At 34.3% G+C, this 20,216-nt stretch overlaps 3 protein-coding genes across 3 annotated transcripts; 2 read left to right on the plus strand and 1 right to left on the minus strand.

The window, feature by feature from the left end:
* The first annotated feature begins 1,712 nt into the window (after positions 1 to 1,712).
* LOC107496224 (kinesin-like protein KIN-14F) lies at positions 1,713 to 8,915 on the plus strand. Its single transcript, XM_016117433.3, has 18 exons — positions 1,713 to 1,951; positions 2,035 to 2,147; positions 3,643 to 3,806; positions 3,918 to 4,061; positions 4,148 to 4,510; positions 4,783 to 4,851; positions 5,004 to 5,228; positions 5,323 to 5,404; positions 5,520 to 5,615; positions 5,705 to 5,884; positions 6,058 to 6,164; positions 6,294 to 6,472; positions 6,570 to 6,734; positions 6,820 to 7,073; positions 7,191 to 7,354; positions 7,434 to 7,625; positions 7,743 to 8,440; positions 8,535 to 8,915. The coding sequence occupies exons 2-18, from the start codon at positions 2,036 to 2,038 to the stop codon at positions 8,677 to 8,679; spliced, it is 3,339 nt and encodes a 1,112-aa protein (XP_015972919.1). The 5' UTR covers positions 1,713 to 1,951; position 2,035; the 3' UTR covers positions 8,680 to 8,915.
* A 2,839-nt stretch (positions 8,916 to 11,754) lies between these two features.
* LOC107496234 (uncharacterized) lies at positions 11,755 to 14,921 on the plus strand. The gene is made up of 6 exons (XM_016117451.3): positions 11,755 to 11,871; positions 12,175 to 12,407; positions 12,552 to 12,696; positions 12,907 to 12,999; positions 13,222 to 13,309; positions 14,154 to 14,921. The coding sequence occupies exons 1-6, from the start codon at positions 11,792 to 11,794 to the stop codon at positions 14,442 to 14,444; spliced, it is 930 nt and encodes a 309-aa protein (XP_015972937.1). The 5' UTR covers positions 11,755 to 11,791; the 3' UTR covers positions 14,445 to 14,921.
* A 1,414-nt stretch (positions 14,922 to 16,335) lies between these two features.
* On the minus strand, positions 16,336 to 20,041 carry LOC107496221 (LRR receptor-like serine/threonine-protein kinase RGI3). Its single transcript, XM_016117431.3, has 2 exons — positions 17,115 to 20,041; positions 16,336 to 16,968 (listed from the first exon to the last, which is right to left on the minus strand). Exons 1-2 carry the CDS (start codon positions 19,936 to 19,938, stop codon positions 16,592 to 16,594), a joined length of 3,201 nt encoding a protein of 1,066 aa, XP_015972917.1. The 5' UTR covers positions 19,939 to 20,041; the 3' UTR covers positions 16,336 to 16,591.
* Between the last annotated feature and the right edge of the window lie 175 nt (positions 20,042 to 20,216).

The following is a 20,216-nucleotide window of genomic DNA, read 5'->3' on the forward strand; positions in this document are numbered from 1 at the left end:
CACTGGGATATATACATACTCTATCATTATAATTTATATGCCTTTAATTTATTGCCGTCAAGTAAATAGGACCCATCACCATTCTCTTTATTATTATTATTATTACAGAATAAATTTCTATTTTTGCCGATTAAAATACTAATAATTATAATAATATTTATAAAAGATAAATTCCATCTGATAAATCTACTTAAATATTAAAAATGATTATTTACTTTCCAATGGAATTGAGGATTTCTCGCCAACTTTAGTTTCACCTTTCACTTTTTTTCACCAAACATATTCACATTGTTCCTGTAAAACAATCAACTATCTAATTGCATAAATAAGTACCAACCATGCAAACTGATTAAGTTCTTAGTCAAAAGAGATCGCCAAACATTGCTACTTTCTTAGTTGTCTTTAATTTAATATCTCCATATCTGTTAGTTTCATATTAGGGGTAACCTATTTTGATATATATAGTATGTAAAATGTAATTGATATTTGTGTTGCATCATATCAAATCAACAATCTCCTTCAAGTGTGTTATATAAGCATCAAACCTCATTTATTCAAAACTCTTGTTCATAAGGATATAAGGATCTAGGGGTATATATTAAAAAATCAAAAGGTGGTTAATTAGCTAAAAACTTATAATTGTATTTTAGTTAACCAATTTAATAAAATAATTTTAAAAGTTATATTTATATTTTTTAAAATTAGTTAATCAAAATTAATTTAAAAAACTGATTTTTAATCGATTAACCAAAATCAAAACTAAATTTTTAAAAATTTTAATTTTATTTTTTTAGATTAAAAATTCAATTAAAAAGTTTTTTTTTTGTCGTCTAAAATCGATTTTTGGACAGAAAATGGTTTTATTTTTTCAAAAACTAATTTTTCTATTTAAAAACAAGTTTTTTTTTTTCAAAATCGATTTTTATTTTTATAACCAGTTAAAAACTAGTTTTTAAATTCTATAACCCATTAATAATCAATTTTATCATATAAAATTAATTTGATTAATTAATCAAAATTAAATTTTTAGTTAACCAAAAAATAGGTTTAATTTTTAGATTAATTAAACCATGTACAATTCTATAAGGATTTATTGTCATCTCTGTCACTAATTCTTTGCTAAGTGAATTATTATATGATGTTTGAGTATGATTGTGAATTAAGGACATTCTTAATTTATTAAGTATATAACCTATAACAATAATATTACGTGCATATCAAAATTAAATACTATGTATTTGTGTATCATTAACTAATTGGTTGTTACAGTAGACAAAATTCGAAATTCTTATATTTATTTAAGTGGACGAGTGAGTTGAGCATTCAATTGATTAGTTAAATACAACGAATTTTATTGGTAGCTATCAAGTATGTATAACATGTACACATTAATTTTTTGGTGACTGAACATAACATAAAAAAAATCTAAAAAAAAATAACACTCCTCTCTAACAATAATGTCTAAATTATTAGGAGACTGTAATCACTCTAAATACACGTTAACTTGTATCTTCTTTGCATTTTGGTAGCAAAAAGTTTTGAGCCTAGCCCTTTTGGTCATTGAGGCCGGATTCTGCCGTTTGGTCCAACTATTCATGGGTCCTACATAGACCATGCCACGTCGGATACCGTTACGGCACCGTGACGGAGACACCAACGTTTATTTTTAAATCTCTAACTAAGGTTTTGTTTTTCATCCGTTGTTTTTTTGAATCTCTCTCTCTCTCTCTTCTCTGATGACTCTGTTTTTCTTCATTTTATTTTTATCTCTAAACTAAAAAAAGACGCTCACTGCATTAAATTCCAAAGCCACTGCAAAAATTTTGAATGAATGCTTCATTGATTCCACTTTTTCATTCACAAAACGCACGAGAACTACTTTGCCTTAGATCAGATCTGCTTCCATTGCACCAACCTCTTTCAGCTTCTTCATCATTCATCACTTTCCCAGGTATTATCAACTACCATGTTACACTCTATAAACATGAAGAAGGATCGAAACACTTCTCTGATTAGTTTCTATTGATTCTGCAGAATGCGGCAGGAGACTCCATGTAAAAGAGGTTTGAAGGGTAGCATCAACAACAACAATGAAGATGAGATCATCAATGATCATGAATTAGCTCAGAGGAAAGCAGAGGAAGCTGGTATTATATCAATTAATCTACGTTTATTTATTATATGAACAAATATTATTGTTGCAAAGAATGGTGGGGTGCGTGGCACTGCATTGTTCCCTCACCACTGGCAGCACCAGGCCACCGCCATCAATGGTGGCGTGGGTGGTGGTGGGTCTGTGGTCCTCTCTATGAATTTATCAACTTTTGAATTGGGAGAATTATTATGGTAGCATTATTTTCTCTTTTAAGTTTGTGGGTCATTATTATCTCTCACTAGTTTAGTTGTATTTAATTTGTAACGTAATGTTTATATACGCTAATTATGTTAAGTATTAAATAGTAGCATAAAGGTAAAAGAATGCTATACTATACTATATAGTATATAATCTTTTACTTTAAGCTTTGTCTACTCTTTAGTAGCAATTGAAGTCAATAAAATAGGTAGTCAAAGCAAAAGCATAACAATGGAATCATTAATGTTCTCTTTAAAGAGTAGACGCCTTTATTATTCTTTGGTTTTATAATGTTATATAGCTTTTTTGGTGTCTATAATGTTATATATCTTAACATTAAATTTAGATTACAAACAACAACAATAAAGCCTTGTCCCACTAGATAGGTCGAGTACATGAATCAAATGATGTTATTGAGTTCTGTTATGTATCATGTCTACAAAAAGATTGTTTACATGTAGATCGTATTTGACCATCTCATGCGATGGTCTTCTTAGGTCTTCCTCTGCCTTTTACCTCTTATCCATCTTCCATCTCATCCACCCACCACTCTCTTGACTGGGTGTTCTGTCGGTCTTCTTCTCACATGTCCAAGCTACCTGGGACGCGATTCTATCATCTTTTTGGGTGCTACTCCAATTCTCTCCCTTATATCTTCGTTCCTTATTTTATCCAAACGTGTATGACTACTTATCAATCTCAACATCTTCATCTCTGTCACACTTAACTTATATTCGTGCTCCCCTTTGGCCGTCCAACACTCCCCCATAAAGTATAGCCAATTTTATAGTAGTACTTTTAAGTTTTAAAAGCACTTTTTGTCACATATAAAACAACTCCAACATTTTGACCAACATTAAATTTAGACTATAGAGATAAAAAAAATTATGAGAAATTCTTCTAACATTAATTTTAAGTATTTTTTATTATTATTTAACTAACATAAATATTAAATTATTTTTAATAAATAAATTTTATTAATTTATATATACAAATTCTAAAAAATGTGAATAAAAACTATATTAATATATGTATGTAAAATTTTAGTAAATATATGTGCAAACTATATTTTAGGTATTTTTTGTGTGTTTATTTTAGGTATAAAATATATGTGAATATGAGGGTAAATTATTGTTGGCTAAATGTGAGTCAAAAATAATAATATTTACTGATTATGTAGTATTTTTTAGTAAGAAAAAAGGACTAGAGTGAAATAATTTTTTTGAAAAGGGATTAAAATGGAAATAACAAAAGTTGCATTATTTTCCCGCCATGTTGATCTGTTGAAGCTTCAAGGAGGTATCAAGCAGCAGAATGGCTTCGCCAAATGGACAGTGGCGCGTGGGCATCACTCTCCAAAGAACCCTCCGAGGAAGAGTTCTGCCTCTCACTTCGCAACGGTCTCATTCTCTGCAACGTCCTCAACAAGGTCAACCCCGGCGCCGTCCTCAAGGTAACTAACTAACTAACCGTTACATTCAGTTATAGTTTGTTACAAAAGCCGTTACTTCAGAATATAATAGTGAATTATATAGAGATTAATCAAAAATGCATTGGGAAAAAGGTGGTGGAGAATCCCACCCCTGCTGTTCAATCTGCAGAGGGAGCTGCACAATCTGCAATTCAGTACTTTGAGAATATGAGGAACTTTCTGGAAGCTGTTAAGGACATGCAGCTTTTGACATTCGAAGCTTCAGATTTGGAGAAGGTTGGAACTTGGAACTTGGAACTTGTAATTGACTTTGATTTATGTTAATGAGGTTTAATTTTTTTCAATGTGTGATATATTTTCAGGGAGGTTCATCAAGCAAAGTTGTGGACTGCATTCTGTGTTTGAAAGGGTACTATGAATGGAAGCTTTCAGGTGGAGTTGGGGTGTGGAGGTATGGAGGAACTGTGAGGATCACTTCCTTTCCGAAAGGTTCTTCGCCTTCCGACGTGGCGAGCAGTGAAAGTGCTGATGAGTCACTGGATGAGTCTGAGTTGTCACAATATGAACAGATGCTAGAGTTTCTTCGTCTATCCGAAGATGTCTCCGTCGAAGAAACCAAAACTGCTGATGCCTTGGCCTTCCTGTTTGATCAATTTGGACTGAAGCTTCTCCTGGCATACCTTAGAGAGACAGATGGGGTTGAAGATCTTCCACTGAATGCAATGGTGGGTAAGATCCTTTCCAAATGTGTTGTATTCATGTACCCTAGCTCTATTATAGTTTACATGTAAAAAAATTGTTGCATAATTTATATGTTGAGTACTTAGCTATTTTCTAAAGTGGAAAATTTGGGATAGGCTAATGTAATGTGTGTTAATATGTTTGTTACTTGTTAGGAAATTTTTTCCCTAAATCAAGATTTTGCATAAAGAATTATCTGTTCATCCAATATTATTCCTGAATTGTGATATCTGATATACATGATCAAAATATGTAGGTAATTGATACTTTGCTCAGAAAATTAGCCAAGGATTTCTCTGCAATGCTTGTTTCTCAAGGCAAACAGGTATGCCAAATTTTTTTTCAACTAAGCTTTTGATTATAATAAGCACCTTCATTTCTTTTGTTTCTCAATTATTAGAACTGCCATTGATTTGGATTTAGTTTTCCTAGCTGCATAAAGTAATCTAAAATAGAATTCTGAACATGGTTCTGTAGCTTGGAGTTCTGCTGAAGAGAATACTGAAAAACGATGTTGGTTGCATCACTAAGAGAGATTTTATAGAAGCTATCACATTATATCTTAATCAAAGAAGTAGTTTGGCGTCAGATGATTTGTCAAAATTCTGCATTTGTGGCGGAAAGCGTGATAATACAATGCATAATAACAATCATTGTTCAAAACATGTCGAAATAATTGATGCTCAGCAGAAACAACTTGAGGTATAAAATTTAGCACTAACTGTTGTCAATGTTCTGCTTTAGATCCACTATCATGTAGCACCATACACCCTAAATGGTTTTACTCTTTCTTCAGAGGATGAAATACTTATTTGATGAGCTAAAGATGGAGGTCAAACAAATTCAATCTGAGTGGGAGAAAGAACTGAGCAGGCTAGGTAAAGATCTATCTGTACATGGTTTTCCATTGGAAAATTTTCTCCACCTAAGCAGAATCTTTTAGTATATTATTCTTTCATAGCAATAGGTTAATTTTCTTTGTGTAATTATCAGAGAATCATATCAAGAGTCTTGAAGTGACTTCCACATCCTACCACAAAGTTTTGGAGGAGAACCGCATTCTATATAATCAAGTACAAGACCTCAAAGGTACATGGAGTTACCAAAACTTCTCAAGACTGAATTCTGAGAAGCTACTTATATGAAAATGTATAATGATGAGATATTCTATGTTACAGGAGCCATAAGGGTCTACTGTAGAGTGAAGCCTTTCTCACCAGGACAGTCAAATGCGCAATCTACAGTAGACTATATAGGAGAAGATGGAAACATAATGATAGTAAATCCTCAAAAGCAAGGGAAAGAAGCTAGAAAGGTGTTTTCATTTAATAAGGTGTTTCCAACAAATGTCACACAAGGTAGTTCAATTTTTAACAAGTAGTGAAATCTACAGGACTAGTACACACTTTGTTAAATATTCAATGCATCATGACTAGACATTTTGTAATTTCATTCCAAATAAATTGTAGTTTGTTATACATTACTTCCTATTTGAAGATTATTATAATGATTTCTTCTTTTTCGTGCACAGAACAAATTTACGCAGACACTCAACCACTCGTCAGGTCCGTTTTAGATGGCTACAATGTTTGCATTTTTGCATATGGACAGACCGGTTCAGGAAAGACCTATACAATGGTAATGCTAGATTCAACACACCTTTGCTTTCATATACTAGTTGCAAATCATATGCTTTGTCACCTTTATTGTTGTCTCATTGTTTTTCATTTATATGCTTATGTCTAATGTCATTTTTTGCCTTTGTAGAGCGGCCCTGATCTGATGTCTGAAGAGACATGGGGTGTAAATTACAGGGCTTTGCGTGACTTGTTTCATATATCAAAGGAAAGGGCAGAAGCCATAAAATATGAAGTTGGTGTCCAGATGATTGAAATATACAATGAGCAAGTTAGAGATTTATTAGTTAGCGATGGTTCTAATAGAAGATATCCTTCTTTCAAGCACATATTTCTTTATTTATATATCTTAATCATTAAAGCAAATCCTTTAGTTTTAGCAATGAAGTCCTTAACAAATACATACATTAGATATACGAAACAATTCTCAATTGAATGGACTTAATGTGCCAGATGCAAGTTTAGTTCCAGTTAGTTGTACTCAAGATGTTCTTGATTTGATGAGAATTGGTCAGAAGAACCGCGCTGTAGGCGCTACAGCTCTAAATGAGCGAAGCAGCCGTTCTCACAGGTAAAACTTCTTCCTCATTGAATATAGAGATGACTAGTCTAACCATAAAAAATATTAAATAAAATTCTTTACCATCCTATTGCAGTGTGTTGACAGTCCATGTTAGAGGGAAGGATCTAGTTTCAAACTCCATTCTCAAGGGTTGTCTCCATCTTGTGGATTTGGCTGGAAGCGAGAGAGTGGACAAATCTGAGGCTGTTGGTGAAAGACTAAAGGAGGCACAGCATATAAACAAATCTCTTTCTGCACTTGGAGATGTTATCTCTGCTTTGGCACAGAAGAGTCCACATATTCCTTACAGAAATAGCAAGCTCACACAAGTGTTACAAGACTCTTTAGGTAATCAGCATAATCACAAAGAACTCTTTTACCCTTTATCTTTAGTACATATTGTTTTTTCATGTAACTTGACCTGTACTTATCTTTTGCATTTGTTATTTGTTTCTACATAAATAGGTGGGCATGCAAAAACTTTGATGTTTGTTCATATAAATCCTGAAGTCAATGCTCTTGGGGAAACAATTAGCACACTAAAATTTGCTGAGAGGGTTGCTTGCATTGAACTTGGGGCTGCTCAATCTAATAAAGAAACTGGTGAAATCCGAGAGCTAAAGGATGAGGTTCGGCATTTGATCATTAGTAATGTGCAATTTCAAATTTTACTTACTGAATGTAATATAATGATATGAACATTTTCAGATTTCGAATATCAAATTAGCATTGGCAAGGAAGGAAACTGAACTTGAACAATGGAAAACTGGGAATACTAGAAATGCCATCGAATCTCAGAAACCAAGGGCTGTTTCGCCATATCGTTTGCCTAAAAATGTTACCAGTGGCAGTATTAAGTCTGATAATAGTCAAAGATCCCTGGATGATAGAAGTTCTGAGGTTCTTGAATATTCACATATAATCATATTTTATGATATATTTGGCAATTCTGATGCAATGTAGTGTTAATATACTTGTATATTCCCTTCCTAAATCTCAAATTCTTTTTTTTTTCAGGCTAAAATTAGTTCTTCGGGTAAGCATACAAGATCAAGACTCCCCTCAACATTTATGGACAAGGATTCCATCCCAAAATCATTTCTTCTAACTGAAGAAAAGCTAGTAAGCTCATCAGGGAGGGGTCGATCGCCATCGCCTCCAATCAGGAGATCAATATCCACTGATAGAGGCTCTGTCATTAAAAGCAAGGTCAAAAGTGACACACCAGAAAACCAACCAATACTAAAGAATCAATTTCCAGCTAGAGTAAACAAGTCTCTTGCTATAATGCAAATGGCCCAATCTATAGACAATAACTCAAAGGTGTATGTGAATTCGCAAGAGACATCCAAACAAGACAGCAACATTTCTGAAACACTTACTAACCTTCAAAAGATCAGCTCCAGGAAAGTTCATCAAGAACAGGAAGAAGAACAATTCAAGCAAGTATTTAGTGTATCAAAACAAAGTGTTACCAAGAAAAGCAAGGCTGATAGTAAGGCTAAGGCCAAGCAGCATCATCAACAAATACCCTTTAGGATTCAAAAATCTGATATGGAAACTGCTGGTGAAATAACTGCTGTTGCGCCTCGAAAAATCGATTATTTTGAGCCAGAAAATGATCTCAGGTTCATGGACTCTGCAGTCCATGGTACTTTGAATCCGAAAAATACTCGACAGAACATGTCAAAGAATTGGCAAAACATAGGATCAAGGTATGAACAAAGGAATTATTGTAAAATTTGCTTGCAAAATATGATATTCATAGCTCTATTAATAACATAACCGAACATTTTTTGTGATATGCAGAGGAATGGTGCAAGCAGCTGAGCCTTTATTGACTAGCAAAGTTGAGAACAAACTTATAAATGGTTCCGGTCGCAGCAATACCACAATGCATGAATTTAGAAGGAGCAGATCTACACCCCGTGGGAAGTTTTTTGTTTCATCTTGAGGAATTCATGTTGGAAAATGATTTTTTTTTCTTTTTTATATTATTTATTTTTTGTACAGTTACTGGTATTGATGTGCATGTTGTGGTGCCGGCTCATGTACTTGTGTAGAGGCTGAGTTCTTGAGGTCAGTTTTGTGAGACCTCTCTTCATTTTTTTCAACTTTGTAACTTGAATTATGTATTTTAATGAAACCAGAAGGTGTTGTTGTTTATGCAGTACATAACTTTTCTGAGAAGTTGATTGCATTATTATATTTAGGTTGGTTGTGTTCATGAATCTCATGAATTGGGGGCTTTGAGATGTTGATTTCTAGTATGATGATATGTTAATTATTAATCTATTATTGCTTCTCTAATAACATAAGTTCACTGCCATATTTTAAATATATAATGATATTTATAGCATATGGTCTGTTTTAACTTCCTATTATTTTACTATACTATTTTTTAGGAAATGTATTACATAAATAATGGAACGATTTTCCTATAGCATCCTATTTTAAAGAAGTTCATAAGCAGAATCTTAACCAGCATCCTTCTTGTTAGTTTCCAAAATGAATGAGACATTTACTATAATAAGGTTGGAAAAATAATGCAAGAGAGTGGGACAAAAACTTGTTTTTTCATCTTCAAACTTGAGAGAAAATTGATCTATTAATAGGGAAGAAAAGGATAAAGATTAGTTCATTGACACCTCATTGACAACCTCAGCATAGATTGGTATTGTTTTTTCACATTGCAATTCGTTAAGCCTTGATTTTCTTTCATGCATGTTCTTTCATATCAAAATTGTAACTCCTCTGCAATTCTTCTAACATCCTTGGTACATTTCCTAATTCCAAGCCAAGGTTTTAACATTCAATCATTATATTAGCAAGAGATTTTGTTTTCTCCATTTCCCATGGTGTAACAAAACATCTCTTTTCCTTAAATAATTGGCAAAGCATGAAGCTTTTCCAATTTGGGAATTACAATAGGTGAAAGAAAGATGATGATTTTCATTGTAACTAGGCTTCATACCTAGTTCTACCAATTGTAATTCTCTTCAACAAAACAACCATTAAAGGGCCAAAGAAGGATCAAGTATCAATCCTATATGCAATGGCGAATTCTCTTATAGGAGCAGTGCCAATATCCATTCCTGATCGCCGGTCGAGGAGGACTGGTCTGCCGAACAAGGATGAGGTGGCGAAAAGAGAGGCTGCAAGGAAAGATGCCCTTCAGAATTATGTCACATTTGTGTATCATACAAACTTAGCAGATTCTTATCGTAGTGTTGTTGTGACATGGTGCAAGAGTCCCACGGAACATTCCCTTTCTATGAGCCTTGAAGAGCCCTCTGCTTCTTCCTCTGTTTCAACCAAGTTCACCTGCAAGATTGATTTCGAATCCGGCCATTCGTGGGGGAAAAAAGGCCTTAAGTCCTTTGAAATAGATAAGGCAAGAATAGATGTCTTCTGGGATTTCCGGCACGCGAAATTCTCCAACAATCCACAGCCTTGCTCAGGCTATTACGTTGCCTTGGTGCACAAGAAAGAGGTGGCTCTGTTGCTAGGAGATTTAGAAAAGGATGCTTATGAAAGAACCAAATCAACCCCATCACCTGAAAAGGCTACCTTGTTGTGCAAGAAAGAAAATGTGTCTGGAAAGAAGATGTTTTGCACCAAGGCAATGTTACAAGACGGCGAAGAGGAACATGATATCGTCATTGAGACCTCGCTATCCGGGCCGGATGATCCGGAAATGTGGATCACCATAGATGGCATGTTGACAAGTAGGATCATGAACCTCAATTGGAGGTTTAGAGGGAATGAAATTCTCATGGTGAATAACTTGCCAGTTCATATGTTTTGGGATGTTCATGATTGGTTATTCAATGAGATTGGTCCATCAGGGCGTGGTGTGTTTATCTTTAAGCCTGGATCCTTGAATCCTTGTAGCTCAGAAAAATCTGAAATAGCAGGGGAGACTCCATCTCTCATAGGTTTTTGCCATTTCTTGTATGCTTGGAGAACTCAGAACTAGTTCAGATTAAGATTCTCCAATCTTGTAATACCAAATTTCACTAGCATTATTCTCTCTATTCACCTACCATCATCTTTTTTCTTTTCTTCTTGTTTTCAACTGCTATAATCAGATAACAACCAATTAGCATGCTTTTTATCTTTAACATGATTTTACATAATTATGTTAATGTTATTTCTACATCTAAATGTAAGTATCAACATCCAATGAATATTGCATAGAATGCATAATGCAATATCTCTAGTTTTTCAGATTTTCTATGTTACCATCTAATCATTTTTCTCTTCTATTTTTGTGGAAGATAAAACCCTGTTGAGTGAAAAAAAAAAATTCTTCTCACTTTTATCTACAAATATGATTTTTCAAAAATGTGGTTAATAAAATGTAGAATATTATTTGTACATTTAAATTAAACTTTATATTTTTTAAAACAATCCTATTATGTAACCAATCAGGATTCTACCAACTTATGCCAACTCTTATTTATGACTGTATTTAATAGAAGTGTCTTTGTAGATGTATCTAATAGAAATATCTTTTTATGGCGTGTCTAATGGAAGAGTCTTTATAAATGTGTCAATATAATAATTAATAATTATTGACAATGCTAATTGTAATTAAAATATAATAATTAATTATTATTGATAATAAGTTGACAGACAATATATTGGTACCGTATACTTTTTCTTTATAAAAATAGCTAAGAAGAACGACACCACTTTTTTCTGTCTTACCATCTAATCCTTTTTCATTTTTTATCTTTTATGTTGTGTGGACTTGTGTTAGATATTTAAATTTTTAATGTAAAAATAACGTTTCTTTGAATTTTTTTTCCAAGAATAATATTTCTCTAAATAAATATACAAATAAGATATTTTGTGTGTTATTTTTTGGTCTAAAGAAAAAGAATTCCAAATTTCCAATGCGCTAGCTGGGATGCAGAAAATATGGGCCAACCCAAAGATCAAAGCCCAAATTCATTTTGGCCCAAACTCAATTTTACAAAAAAAAACAAAAACAGAACACAAACGAAAGCGTGAAAATCAAACGAATCAAACACTTGTGTTTAGCTAAAATTGTGGATTCGATGAACATGGCAACTTTCGCGGGAAACATCGGCTTCAAAATCTCGTGCCAGCTTCCATTTCGCGTTTTCTCAATTCGTCAGTGAGTTGTTTTTCTCATTCAGCTTCCAAAGTTTCCATTTTTTGACTTAAAATAAAACAGTGAGGGAAACCAACACACAGAAAGTCTTAGTTTTTAAGTGTAATTAAGTTAGTCAGTTACAATTTTAGCTACCCAATCGATGGAATTGGATTCAAGTGAAGGAGTTTCTTCAATCTCTTTCTGAAAAAGATCAGATTTTTTGTGTATGATGCATATATTCTGAAGATTTTTGAGCTGGTTTCTTATCATATATACTTATGTTTGCTTTGTACTTTTCCTTTGTGGTTGAAACTTGAAAAATAGGACCCTTTGGAAGTGTCACATTGTGTGCTTGAAGAGCAGGGACTTTAATTCATCTGAAACTTCTCTGCCAGGGAAGAACCTGAAAAATTTTAGCTGTTCTAGCCATCCTGATGCAAGTGTGCCAAAGAATTTAAATGGGGGAAATGGTGTGCATGGAAGGGTTATGCGGAGCGAAAATTTTCGCAATCCGAATGAAATTCACAATAGCTTACCTGTTTATAACTTTGAAGATGGTAAACTTTCTAACATCTTTTAGTATGATATCACTCTAGGTCATGTTTTGGGGGAGTCACTACTCACTAGTGCTTCAATATGCAGGGTTAAACTTAATGTAAAAAAGAAAAAAAAAAGTTATGATTTTAATTTGTGAATTGTAGGTTGTGAACAAATGGAAGAGGCTGCGGAGGCTGTTGAAGAGTTATCAGTCCATCAAGCAGGAGACCTTTGTGAACAAGATTCAATGCAAATTGACAAATTTACCAATGATGCTGAGGAATCAGCTATTAAATTTCTTGCATCTAGGTTAGGTGTTGTTCCCCATCCCCATTATTTTGTTCTGTATAATCAAATTTTATAAGTTGACAAAGAAAAGAACATAAGATTGAAATAAGTTTTATATTAATTCAGGTAAAATAATTACTTACTATGGAGATAGGGTGCAAATATATTTATATAAGATGCAGTTTTATGCTATTATTATTTTTAAAGCATGCTTGTCTCTCTGCTTCTCAGGGCACTCACAGCAGTCGAGTTGCGAAAGAAGTTGCTTGGGAAAAGATTCTCTCCTAATTTAGTGGAGGAAGTGATAAACAAGTTTCAGAGGAGGTGTGTTAGAAATAACTTTCTATTATAATGTTTGAAAGTCCTTTTTCCTCTTTTTATTCCATTTTTCTTGCCTCAGGAGGGAGAGAGGGTGCCTTTTTTCCCCTCAAAAAAAGAATATATTCTAGAATAATTTTATGTCCTAATTTTGATACACTTAATTTACCTAACAAATAAAGATTTTTGGTTTATGGTGACTGTTTTCTATTTCTTTCTTTGGTTCAGAGGATTGATCAATGATAGGCTGTATGCTGAATCATTAGCTCAATCTAGATGGTCTTCATCAACTTGGGGGCCGAGGCGGATCAAACAAGTAAGCTAGTCTATACTGTAATTTTGTTCTTCCTAATACCTTTTGTTTGTTATGTGTAGCCTTAAGTAAAGCCATGTTCCATACTGCTTTTTTCTCCTTTATCTATACTTAGTTGTGGAAATATTTAGGATGATATGCTGCTTGTGTAAGTGCTTGCCAGAATTTCTTTCATTTTAACTCTAGAATGAAGTATTAGGAGGAAAAATTGTAATGCATAGTGACCTCATCTTGCAAACTCAGCAGTGCACGATGCATCCACCTTTTCTCTTTTCGGAATTAACCGTTGAGAGTGCACATGTGAGAATAGATACTAGCATTGAAGGTCAAGGTTATAATTAATAATAATCATTTTATTCCCCAAGATATGTAATTTTCTGTGTCAAAATTTCAACTCATGTATTTAGTCTGCACTGAATTTTTTCTACACCTAAGAACTTTCTAATGAAATATTTATTCTATGCTTGATGCATATTATTGTGCTATTAATTTTCTCGGCAAATTGTTCAACTAACACGAAAGCTCTGATACGATATTTTCCATTTCTTTTGCAATTTATCTTGTATTGTTTTCACCTTTTACTTAGATACTTCATTGAAGTCTCATCAATTCAATTCATTCCATAGTTATTTAATTCCATTTTTTTTTTCATTCTTTCCCAATATAGCAAATGCGTTGAAGGTTTCATTCTTCACCCCTCATGATTTCTCTTAGATGCACCGAAATCGTGCATTCTTGAAGGTTCCTCACTGGGGGACAAAGACCAGGCAAAAGCACACATATTGCACAACACACTTATCCTTAAGGGCATTATTTTTGTGTAATGGAGTTGTGATTATTATGTCAGGTACTTTTCAAGAAGGGAGTAAGTCAAGCAGATGCTGAGAATGCAGTTGAAGTTGTTTTTAAGGGCAATGATTATGAGGAAGATCAGAAGCCAATTATTGGCTTGTCAAAGCAATCCATGGATCATCTTTATGCTCAGGCCTCAAAGCAATGGTCACGTGGTCAGAACATATCCATAGAGACAAGGAAGTCAAGGATCATAAGGTGGCTCCAATACCGTGGCTTTGGCTGGAATGTCATTAACTTCATATTGAAGAAACTAGAAAGACAAAAGCAGGATCCTCCATGGTGATCACACAAATGGGACATTATCCAAAACTCAGACCAATCTTAGAAATTCCACTGACAGTAGGGTCCAGAAGTGTTTGCTGAAATGCATACATAGTAATATGGTGGTAGGGATAGAGCCACCATTGACTCTCATAGTGCCATGGCAACAACAACAAAAAGTAGTAATTTCATAGCCCCTCATCAACTTGCTCAAAGACTTCACTTGTCTGAGTACATTGAAGCTGCTTGTTTTGACAGAGGCTTGTGATAAAGCAGCAAATAAAAGCACCACTAAGGAGAAGTGTTTGCTTTGTGGAGTCAATTCTCAAATGCATGCCCTATCATTATTGGAGCTGTGGTGTTGAAGTGATCTGGAATCATCTGCCACATGCTTGTTTCCATGGTTTGCTTAAAAAGATAAATTATCAAACATTGCTTTCAAATTACAGCTATATTCACTGCTAATTATATAATGACATCTGTTGAATTATTTACATAAGTGATGGAGACTTGGGACTTGGGAGGCCTAGTTGTATCATGACATGCAGTAAAATTTTTTTTTTTTTTTTGCATTAATTTAAAAAGATTTTATTTTTGGGAGGGGGGTGTATCTTATATAGTTATATGTAGTGCCTAAACTAAAATGTTCTTGACACTATACCCAATAAAATAAAATAAAACACCTCCAAGGATGAAACTTGATCTTAAAAAAATAAATTGAATAAGTACTAATGCTGAAGTTTTTATGCTTGTAAATGATATAGAGAGAAAAGGAAGGAAAAGGGGAATGATTCAAGTGAATGTGAATGGATAAGCTTACATACAAAACTCCCTTTTCACTATTTGGGATTAATGAAAAAGGAACAAAAACAGTGTTGGTGAGAACAATTATGACTCAATAATATGACAAATTCAAGCTCATATTTTCTCTGTCTGCCTTCTAATATAGAAGGCATTTACTATATGAAAGAACCTACACAATACATATCCCTTTTTTTTATTGTGGCAGAGACCATTTTGACCAAACATTTTTTTTTAAATGGCAAAGAATTTTGTGGAACCGTGCAAATGATGGGAAATTCCCTTGTTCACTTGTGCAATGTGTATATATGCTGTTATCTTTCAATGTTACTAGCATAATGGTCCTGAATGCATTGTGATTACATGTGCAAATATGTGTATAGGATAAACAAACATAGAATCTCAGTTTGAAATATGTGCTTATGAGAGAGTTTCCAATCACTGGAATAAGTCTCTCTCAGACAGCACATGGAATACATGTGAAGCTTTGAAACCTGGGACCATGTGTGTGTCTGTCTGTATGGAAGGGATAGAGAGAAAAAAAAGAATGCAGTCAAGGAATCTTGTTATTTCAAACTTTATATATGGTTTCATTCAACTATTATTTTGTCCACATTGGTCATCACATGTAATAGTAACTATATACATATATTTCTTGAATAAGGTCTTAAGTGAGTCTTACAAACATGTTTGTGATTTCTAACTGCAAAAACTGATCTAATGCTAATCATTGTTTCTGCTTCCTTGAGAGTTAAGCCTTCATTCTCTCCTAGATACCTCCTATCAAAATGCTAATACAACCTTATACCAAAAATCAGCCACCAATCAGCTACCGCATATAGAAATATGTATTTAACATCTCATGAAAAATTATTATGCTACTGTAAACAAGTTTGATTATTGTTCTATTGTAAGTTTGAGTATTTTACTATGACAAGTTTGATTATTTAATTAGAAAAATGTATAAATCAATATGTATAAATATACACAAATACATAATAGCTGATTTTAGTATACATGGAGCAATTTTTTTTGTTCACAATATTGTTTGCATGTTGGTTCATTCACCACAAACATACACCTAAAACAGAAACTTGAATTGTAAGGTAAAATTGTGGCCAAGAAGATCTTATGTTATCATTATATTGAAAAACCAATAAACCTAAAAAACAGAAGTAAGTTGGGTGAAAAACTGAAAACATCTAGAACACTTTCTTATTTGTATATCTAATAAGATTATATTTGAATATCTCTAGTTATTCTAGCCAGCTCTAACTGGCATACCAATACACTATGCACAATTAATGTGAACCTTGCAAGTATTCTTCTAGTTAGAAGATTCATCTGAAACTGCATTCTTAAGTCCTGTTAAAAACCTCCCTTGAACACATGATGATCTTCCCCTGAGTCTTTACCAAAGGGTCTAATTTCCTTGAGCATTGCAAGAGTGTCCTTCATTGTAGGACGTTCATGAGGTTTGTTGCTGATACATAAAAATGACACTGCCAAAGTTTGAAGCATCTCATGGTGCATAGTAAGGTCATTTCTTGTCCCTCTAAGATTTGTGTCAATGATCTCAAATGGTTCTCCTTTGTTAGCCAAGTGGTTCTTGACCCAATGAACCAAGTTTGCACCCTCAGGAAGAGTTGGATCCAAAGGGTGCCTTCCTGTGAGGATCTCAAGTAACACCACTCCAAAACTGTAAACATCACTTTTCTCAGTGATACACTGCATCAATGCATGCTCTGTGAATATAACAAAAACAATACTAATTAGTACTAATCAAGATTTAAAGGGATTATCTAAGTGCTGAAAATGTTCATCAAATAGTTAATTGTTTAAAAGTTTGTAATTAAGTCTCTATACTATGAATGAAAAAAGTATAAGTTACCTGGAGCCATGTATCCATAGGAACCAGTAAGGTAGTGTCTTTGAACTGGCTTGTCAGCATTTTCAGTTACAATTCTTGCATGACCAAAGTCAGCAAGATAAGGATGATAGCCATGGCCTAATAACACATTCATAGCTTTTACATCTCCATGAATTATAGGAGGCACACAATCATGGTGCAAACATGCAAGTGCATGAGCCAAGCCTAACACAATATCATATCTGGTTTTCCATTCTGCTTTCCCTTTTCCTGAGCCATGAAGCAATGAACTCAGGCTTCCATTAGGGAGGTACTCATAGAACAGCAGATTCATGCTCTTGTTCTTGTTGGATCCAGAACCAAGAAGCTTGATGATGTTCTTGTGTCTGATTGAACCTAGTATCTTAATCTCTGAGCTGAATGCTCCATTGGACTCTGATGATGATGTCCACATCTTCTTAACTGCTAGTGTTTCGCCATTTTGAGTCTCTACCTTGTACACAACACCAGAGCTTCCAGTTCCAATCACATTGGCTGATATCAGATTCTTGACAATGTCATCAATAGAGAATGAGAATTCAGACTTCTGGTACAAATTTATCTCCCAATTTTCACTTTTCATGAGTGATTTGTTGGCCATATAAGCGCGAATCAAGAAACCGATTGTGAAGAGTGCTACTCCTGCACTTGTGATCAAGAGAATGCACATTATGATCTTCATAGCTAATCTTGCATGAACTTTGTGTGTAGCAGCACCAGCAATGAAGAGACCATCATTTGAAGTGATATCACTGATTGGAATCTTCCTGAAGAATGGAGTGTTAGGCAATTCACCAGAGAAATGATTGAAGGAAACATTCAAGGAAACAAGATTTTGAAGCTCAGAAAGAGCATCTAATTTCCCTGAGAGCTTGTTGTGTGAAAGATCAAGCACTCCAAGTTTGCTAAGGCCAGAGAATTCTGCTGGAATTTCACCATAAAACTGGTTATAGCTGAGATTGAGGCCGATTTCAAGCGAAGGAATTTGACCAATTTCCTTTGGAATTTCACCTGAAAAGCCATTGCCTCCCAAGTCTAGAAGTTGCAGCTTAGAACAAGAAGCAATCTCTGAAGGAATTCTTCCACTGAGAAGATTCTTTCCCAAGTTGACTTTTGTTAATTCAGTTAGTGAACCAATGGAATGGTTTAGTTCACCTTCTAGCCTATTATCTGAGAAATCAATCAATTGCAAGCTTGTTGGAAGCATATATGGAACTGAACCTGTGAGGCTATTGGAATGAAGATCGAGAAACTTGAGTTTTCGGCATCTGTGAAGTTCTTGAGGAATCTCCCCTACAAGATGGTTGCTTCCAAGATCAAGAAAGTTTAGATTCTTCAAGTTGGTAATCTCAGATGCAATAGTTCCTGAAAATTTGTTCTGGTTCAACCTCAACCTGTATAAACTTGTGCAGTTACCAATATCAGGTGGAATAAGGCCTGAGAATTCATTGGAAAGAAGCAGCAGCTTTGAGAGGTTCTTTAATCCGAATAGTTGTTTCGGTATTGGACCAATCAAACTGTTGTATGAAAGATCAAGCTCCTGAAGATCTTTGCAATCTGAAAGACTATCTGGAATTGTTCCAGTTAGCTTGTTCTTCCATGCAAAGAACAGAGTCAAGCTTCTCAAGTTGCCAATAAGGGAAGGAATCTCCCCAGAAATAGCATTGTTGTCAACTTCAATCTGATACAGAGAAGTGCAGTTTGAGATTTCTTCAGGTATAGTACCTGAAATCTGGTTAACACTGAGTTGAAGAACTTGAAGATTTGATAGCTTTCCAAAACTCTTTGGTATGCTACCTGTGAGAAGATTCAGTGACAAATCTATAGCATTGAGTTCTGTGCAGCTTCCAAGACTTTGAGGAATTGTTCCAACTATATTGTTCTGCCACAAGAGTAGATTCTGAAGCTTGCTGAGTTTTCCAATTTGAGTTGGAATTGAACCAGAAATAGAGTTCTGGTACAAGTAAAGATTCTGCAACTCACTGCAGTTCACAATCCCTTCAGGAATAGAACCTGACAATAGTGTTGTGTAAATTGCAATGGTTTGAAGCCTTTTCAGCATCCCTATTGATGCCGGAATACTGCCGGAAATGCCGGTTTCGGCTAGGCCTAAGATCATCAAGTTAGTGCAGTTTCCAATCTCAAATGGAAGCTCTCCCTTGAGATTTTTGTTCCCTCCAGCTCTGAACACTTGAAGCTTTCTCAAATAGCCAATGCTCTTTGGAACTTCACCACTCAATTTGTTATCAAAGAGTGTCAAGTTCACAAGGCTTGATAAGTTTCCAATGTTCAATGGAATCTTTCCTTCAAGAGAGTTATCATGGAGTCCTAAACTCTCAAGTTTTCTTAGCTTGCAAATCTCTTCTGGTATTTCACCAAAGAGAGAATTTCTACTAAGATCAATTGAGATGAGTTCTTGATAGTCTCCAAACTCTCTTGGGATTCTTCCTGTGATGTTGGTTGATGAGAGGACAAGAATCTTCAAGGACTTAAGAGATTGAAGATTTGAAGGTAATGAACCTTGCAAGTTCACTGAGTTCAAGTTTATCTCTATGACTTCATTTTCTGAGTTGCATTTCACACCAAACCAGTTATTGCATGGTGTTTGGTTTGAAGGGTCCCAAGATGCTAATAATGCATCTTTAGAACTACCATTCAAACTTTTCTTCCATGCCAAAAGGGCTTTGCCTTGTTCATCAAGAGAGTAACAACATGAAAAGAAGAAAAGAGAGTTTATTGAGAGAATCAATGTTATGGAAGAGATAATTTTGGAAGAAAGTGAGAGGTTTCTTAAGCTTCTAGACATTGCTAAGAGATGATGAGAAGTGATGATACTTTTGTTTATGGAAGAATAGCATAAGCTTTAAACTCAAAAGCTATAGCTTATGTTTTTTTGTGCTAATGTTTGTAAGAGGTTTTCTTTGAAGTGATAAACATGCCAAGTAGTGGGTTGAAATTTGATGGAATTTGCTGCAGTCTGAGTGTAATTCCAATCTGATGTGTTAGTAGTCTCCATTAACTAGTGTTTCATTGTCAGAGAAGAAAAATGGTGGAACTGAAAATCATGTTAAGATTTTTCCATTT

This window comes from Arachis duranensis, chromosome 7 (genome assembly GCF_000817695.3).
Source record: "Arachis duranensis cultivar V14167 chromosome 7, aradu.V14167.gnm2.J7QH, whole genome shotgun sequence".
NCBI classification, from domain to species: domain Eukaryota; kingdom Viridiplantae; phylum Streptophyta; class Magnoliopsida; order Fabales; family Fabaceae; genus Arachis; species Arachis duranensis.

What these genes read in the sequence shown, in the direction of transcription:
- LOC107496221 (XM_016117431.3), bottom strand. Translation starts at nt 19,938, where the DNA reads ATGTCTAGAAGCTTAAGAAACCTCTCACTTTCTTCCAAAATTATCTCT. An exon ending in CTATGGATACATGGCTCCAG is followed by an intron (nt 16,969 to 17,114) that starts GTAACTTATACT and finishes TTATATTCACAG; the next exon opens with AGCATGCATTGATGCAGTGT.
- LOC107496224 (XM_016117433.3), top strand. Translation starts at nt 2,036, where the DNA reads ATGCGGCAGGAGACTCCATGTAAAAGAGGTTTGAAGGGTAGCATCAAC. An exon ending in CTCAGCAGAAACAACTTGAG is followed by an intron (nt 5,229 to 5,322) that starts GTATAAAATTTA and finishes CTCTTTCTTCAG; the next exon opens with AGGATGAAATACTTATTTGA. An exon ending in TGGCAAAACATAGGATCAAG is followed by an intron (nt 8,441 to 8,534) that starts GTATGAACAAAG and finishes TGTGATATGCAG; the next exon opens with AGGAATGGTGCAAGCAGCTG.
- LOC107496234 (XM_016117451.3), top strand. Translation starts at nt 11,792, where the DNA reads ATGAACATGGCAACTTTCGCGGGAAACATCGGCTTCAAAATCTCGTGC. An exon ending in TGTTTATAACTTTGAAGATG is followed by an intron (nt 12,408 to 12,551) that starts GTAAACTTTCTA and finishes TGTGAATTGTAG; the next exon opens with GTTGTGAACAAATGGAAGAG. An exon ending in ATAAACAAGTTTCAGAGGAG is followed by an intron (nt 13,000 to 13,221) that starts GTGTGTTAGAAA and finishes TCTTTGGTTCAG; the next exon opens with AGGATTGATCAATGATAGGC.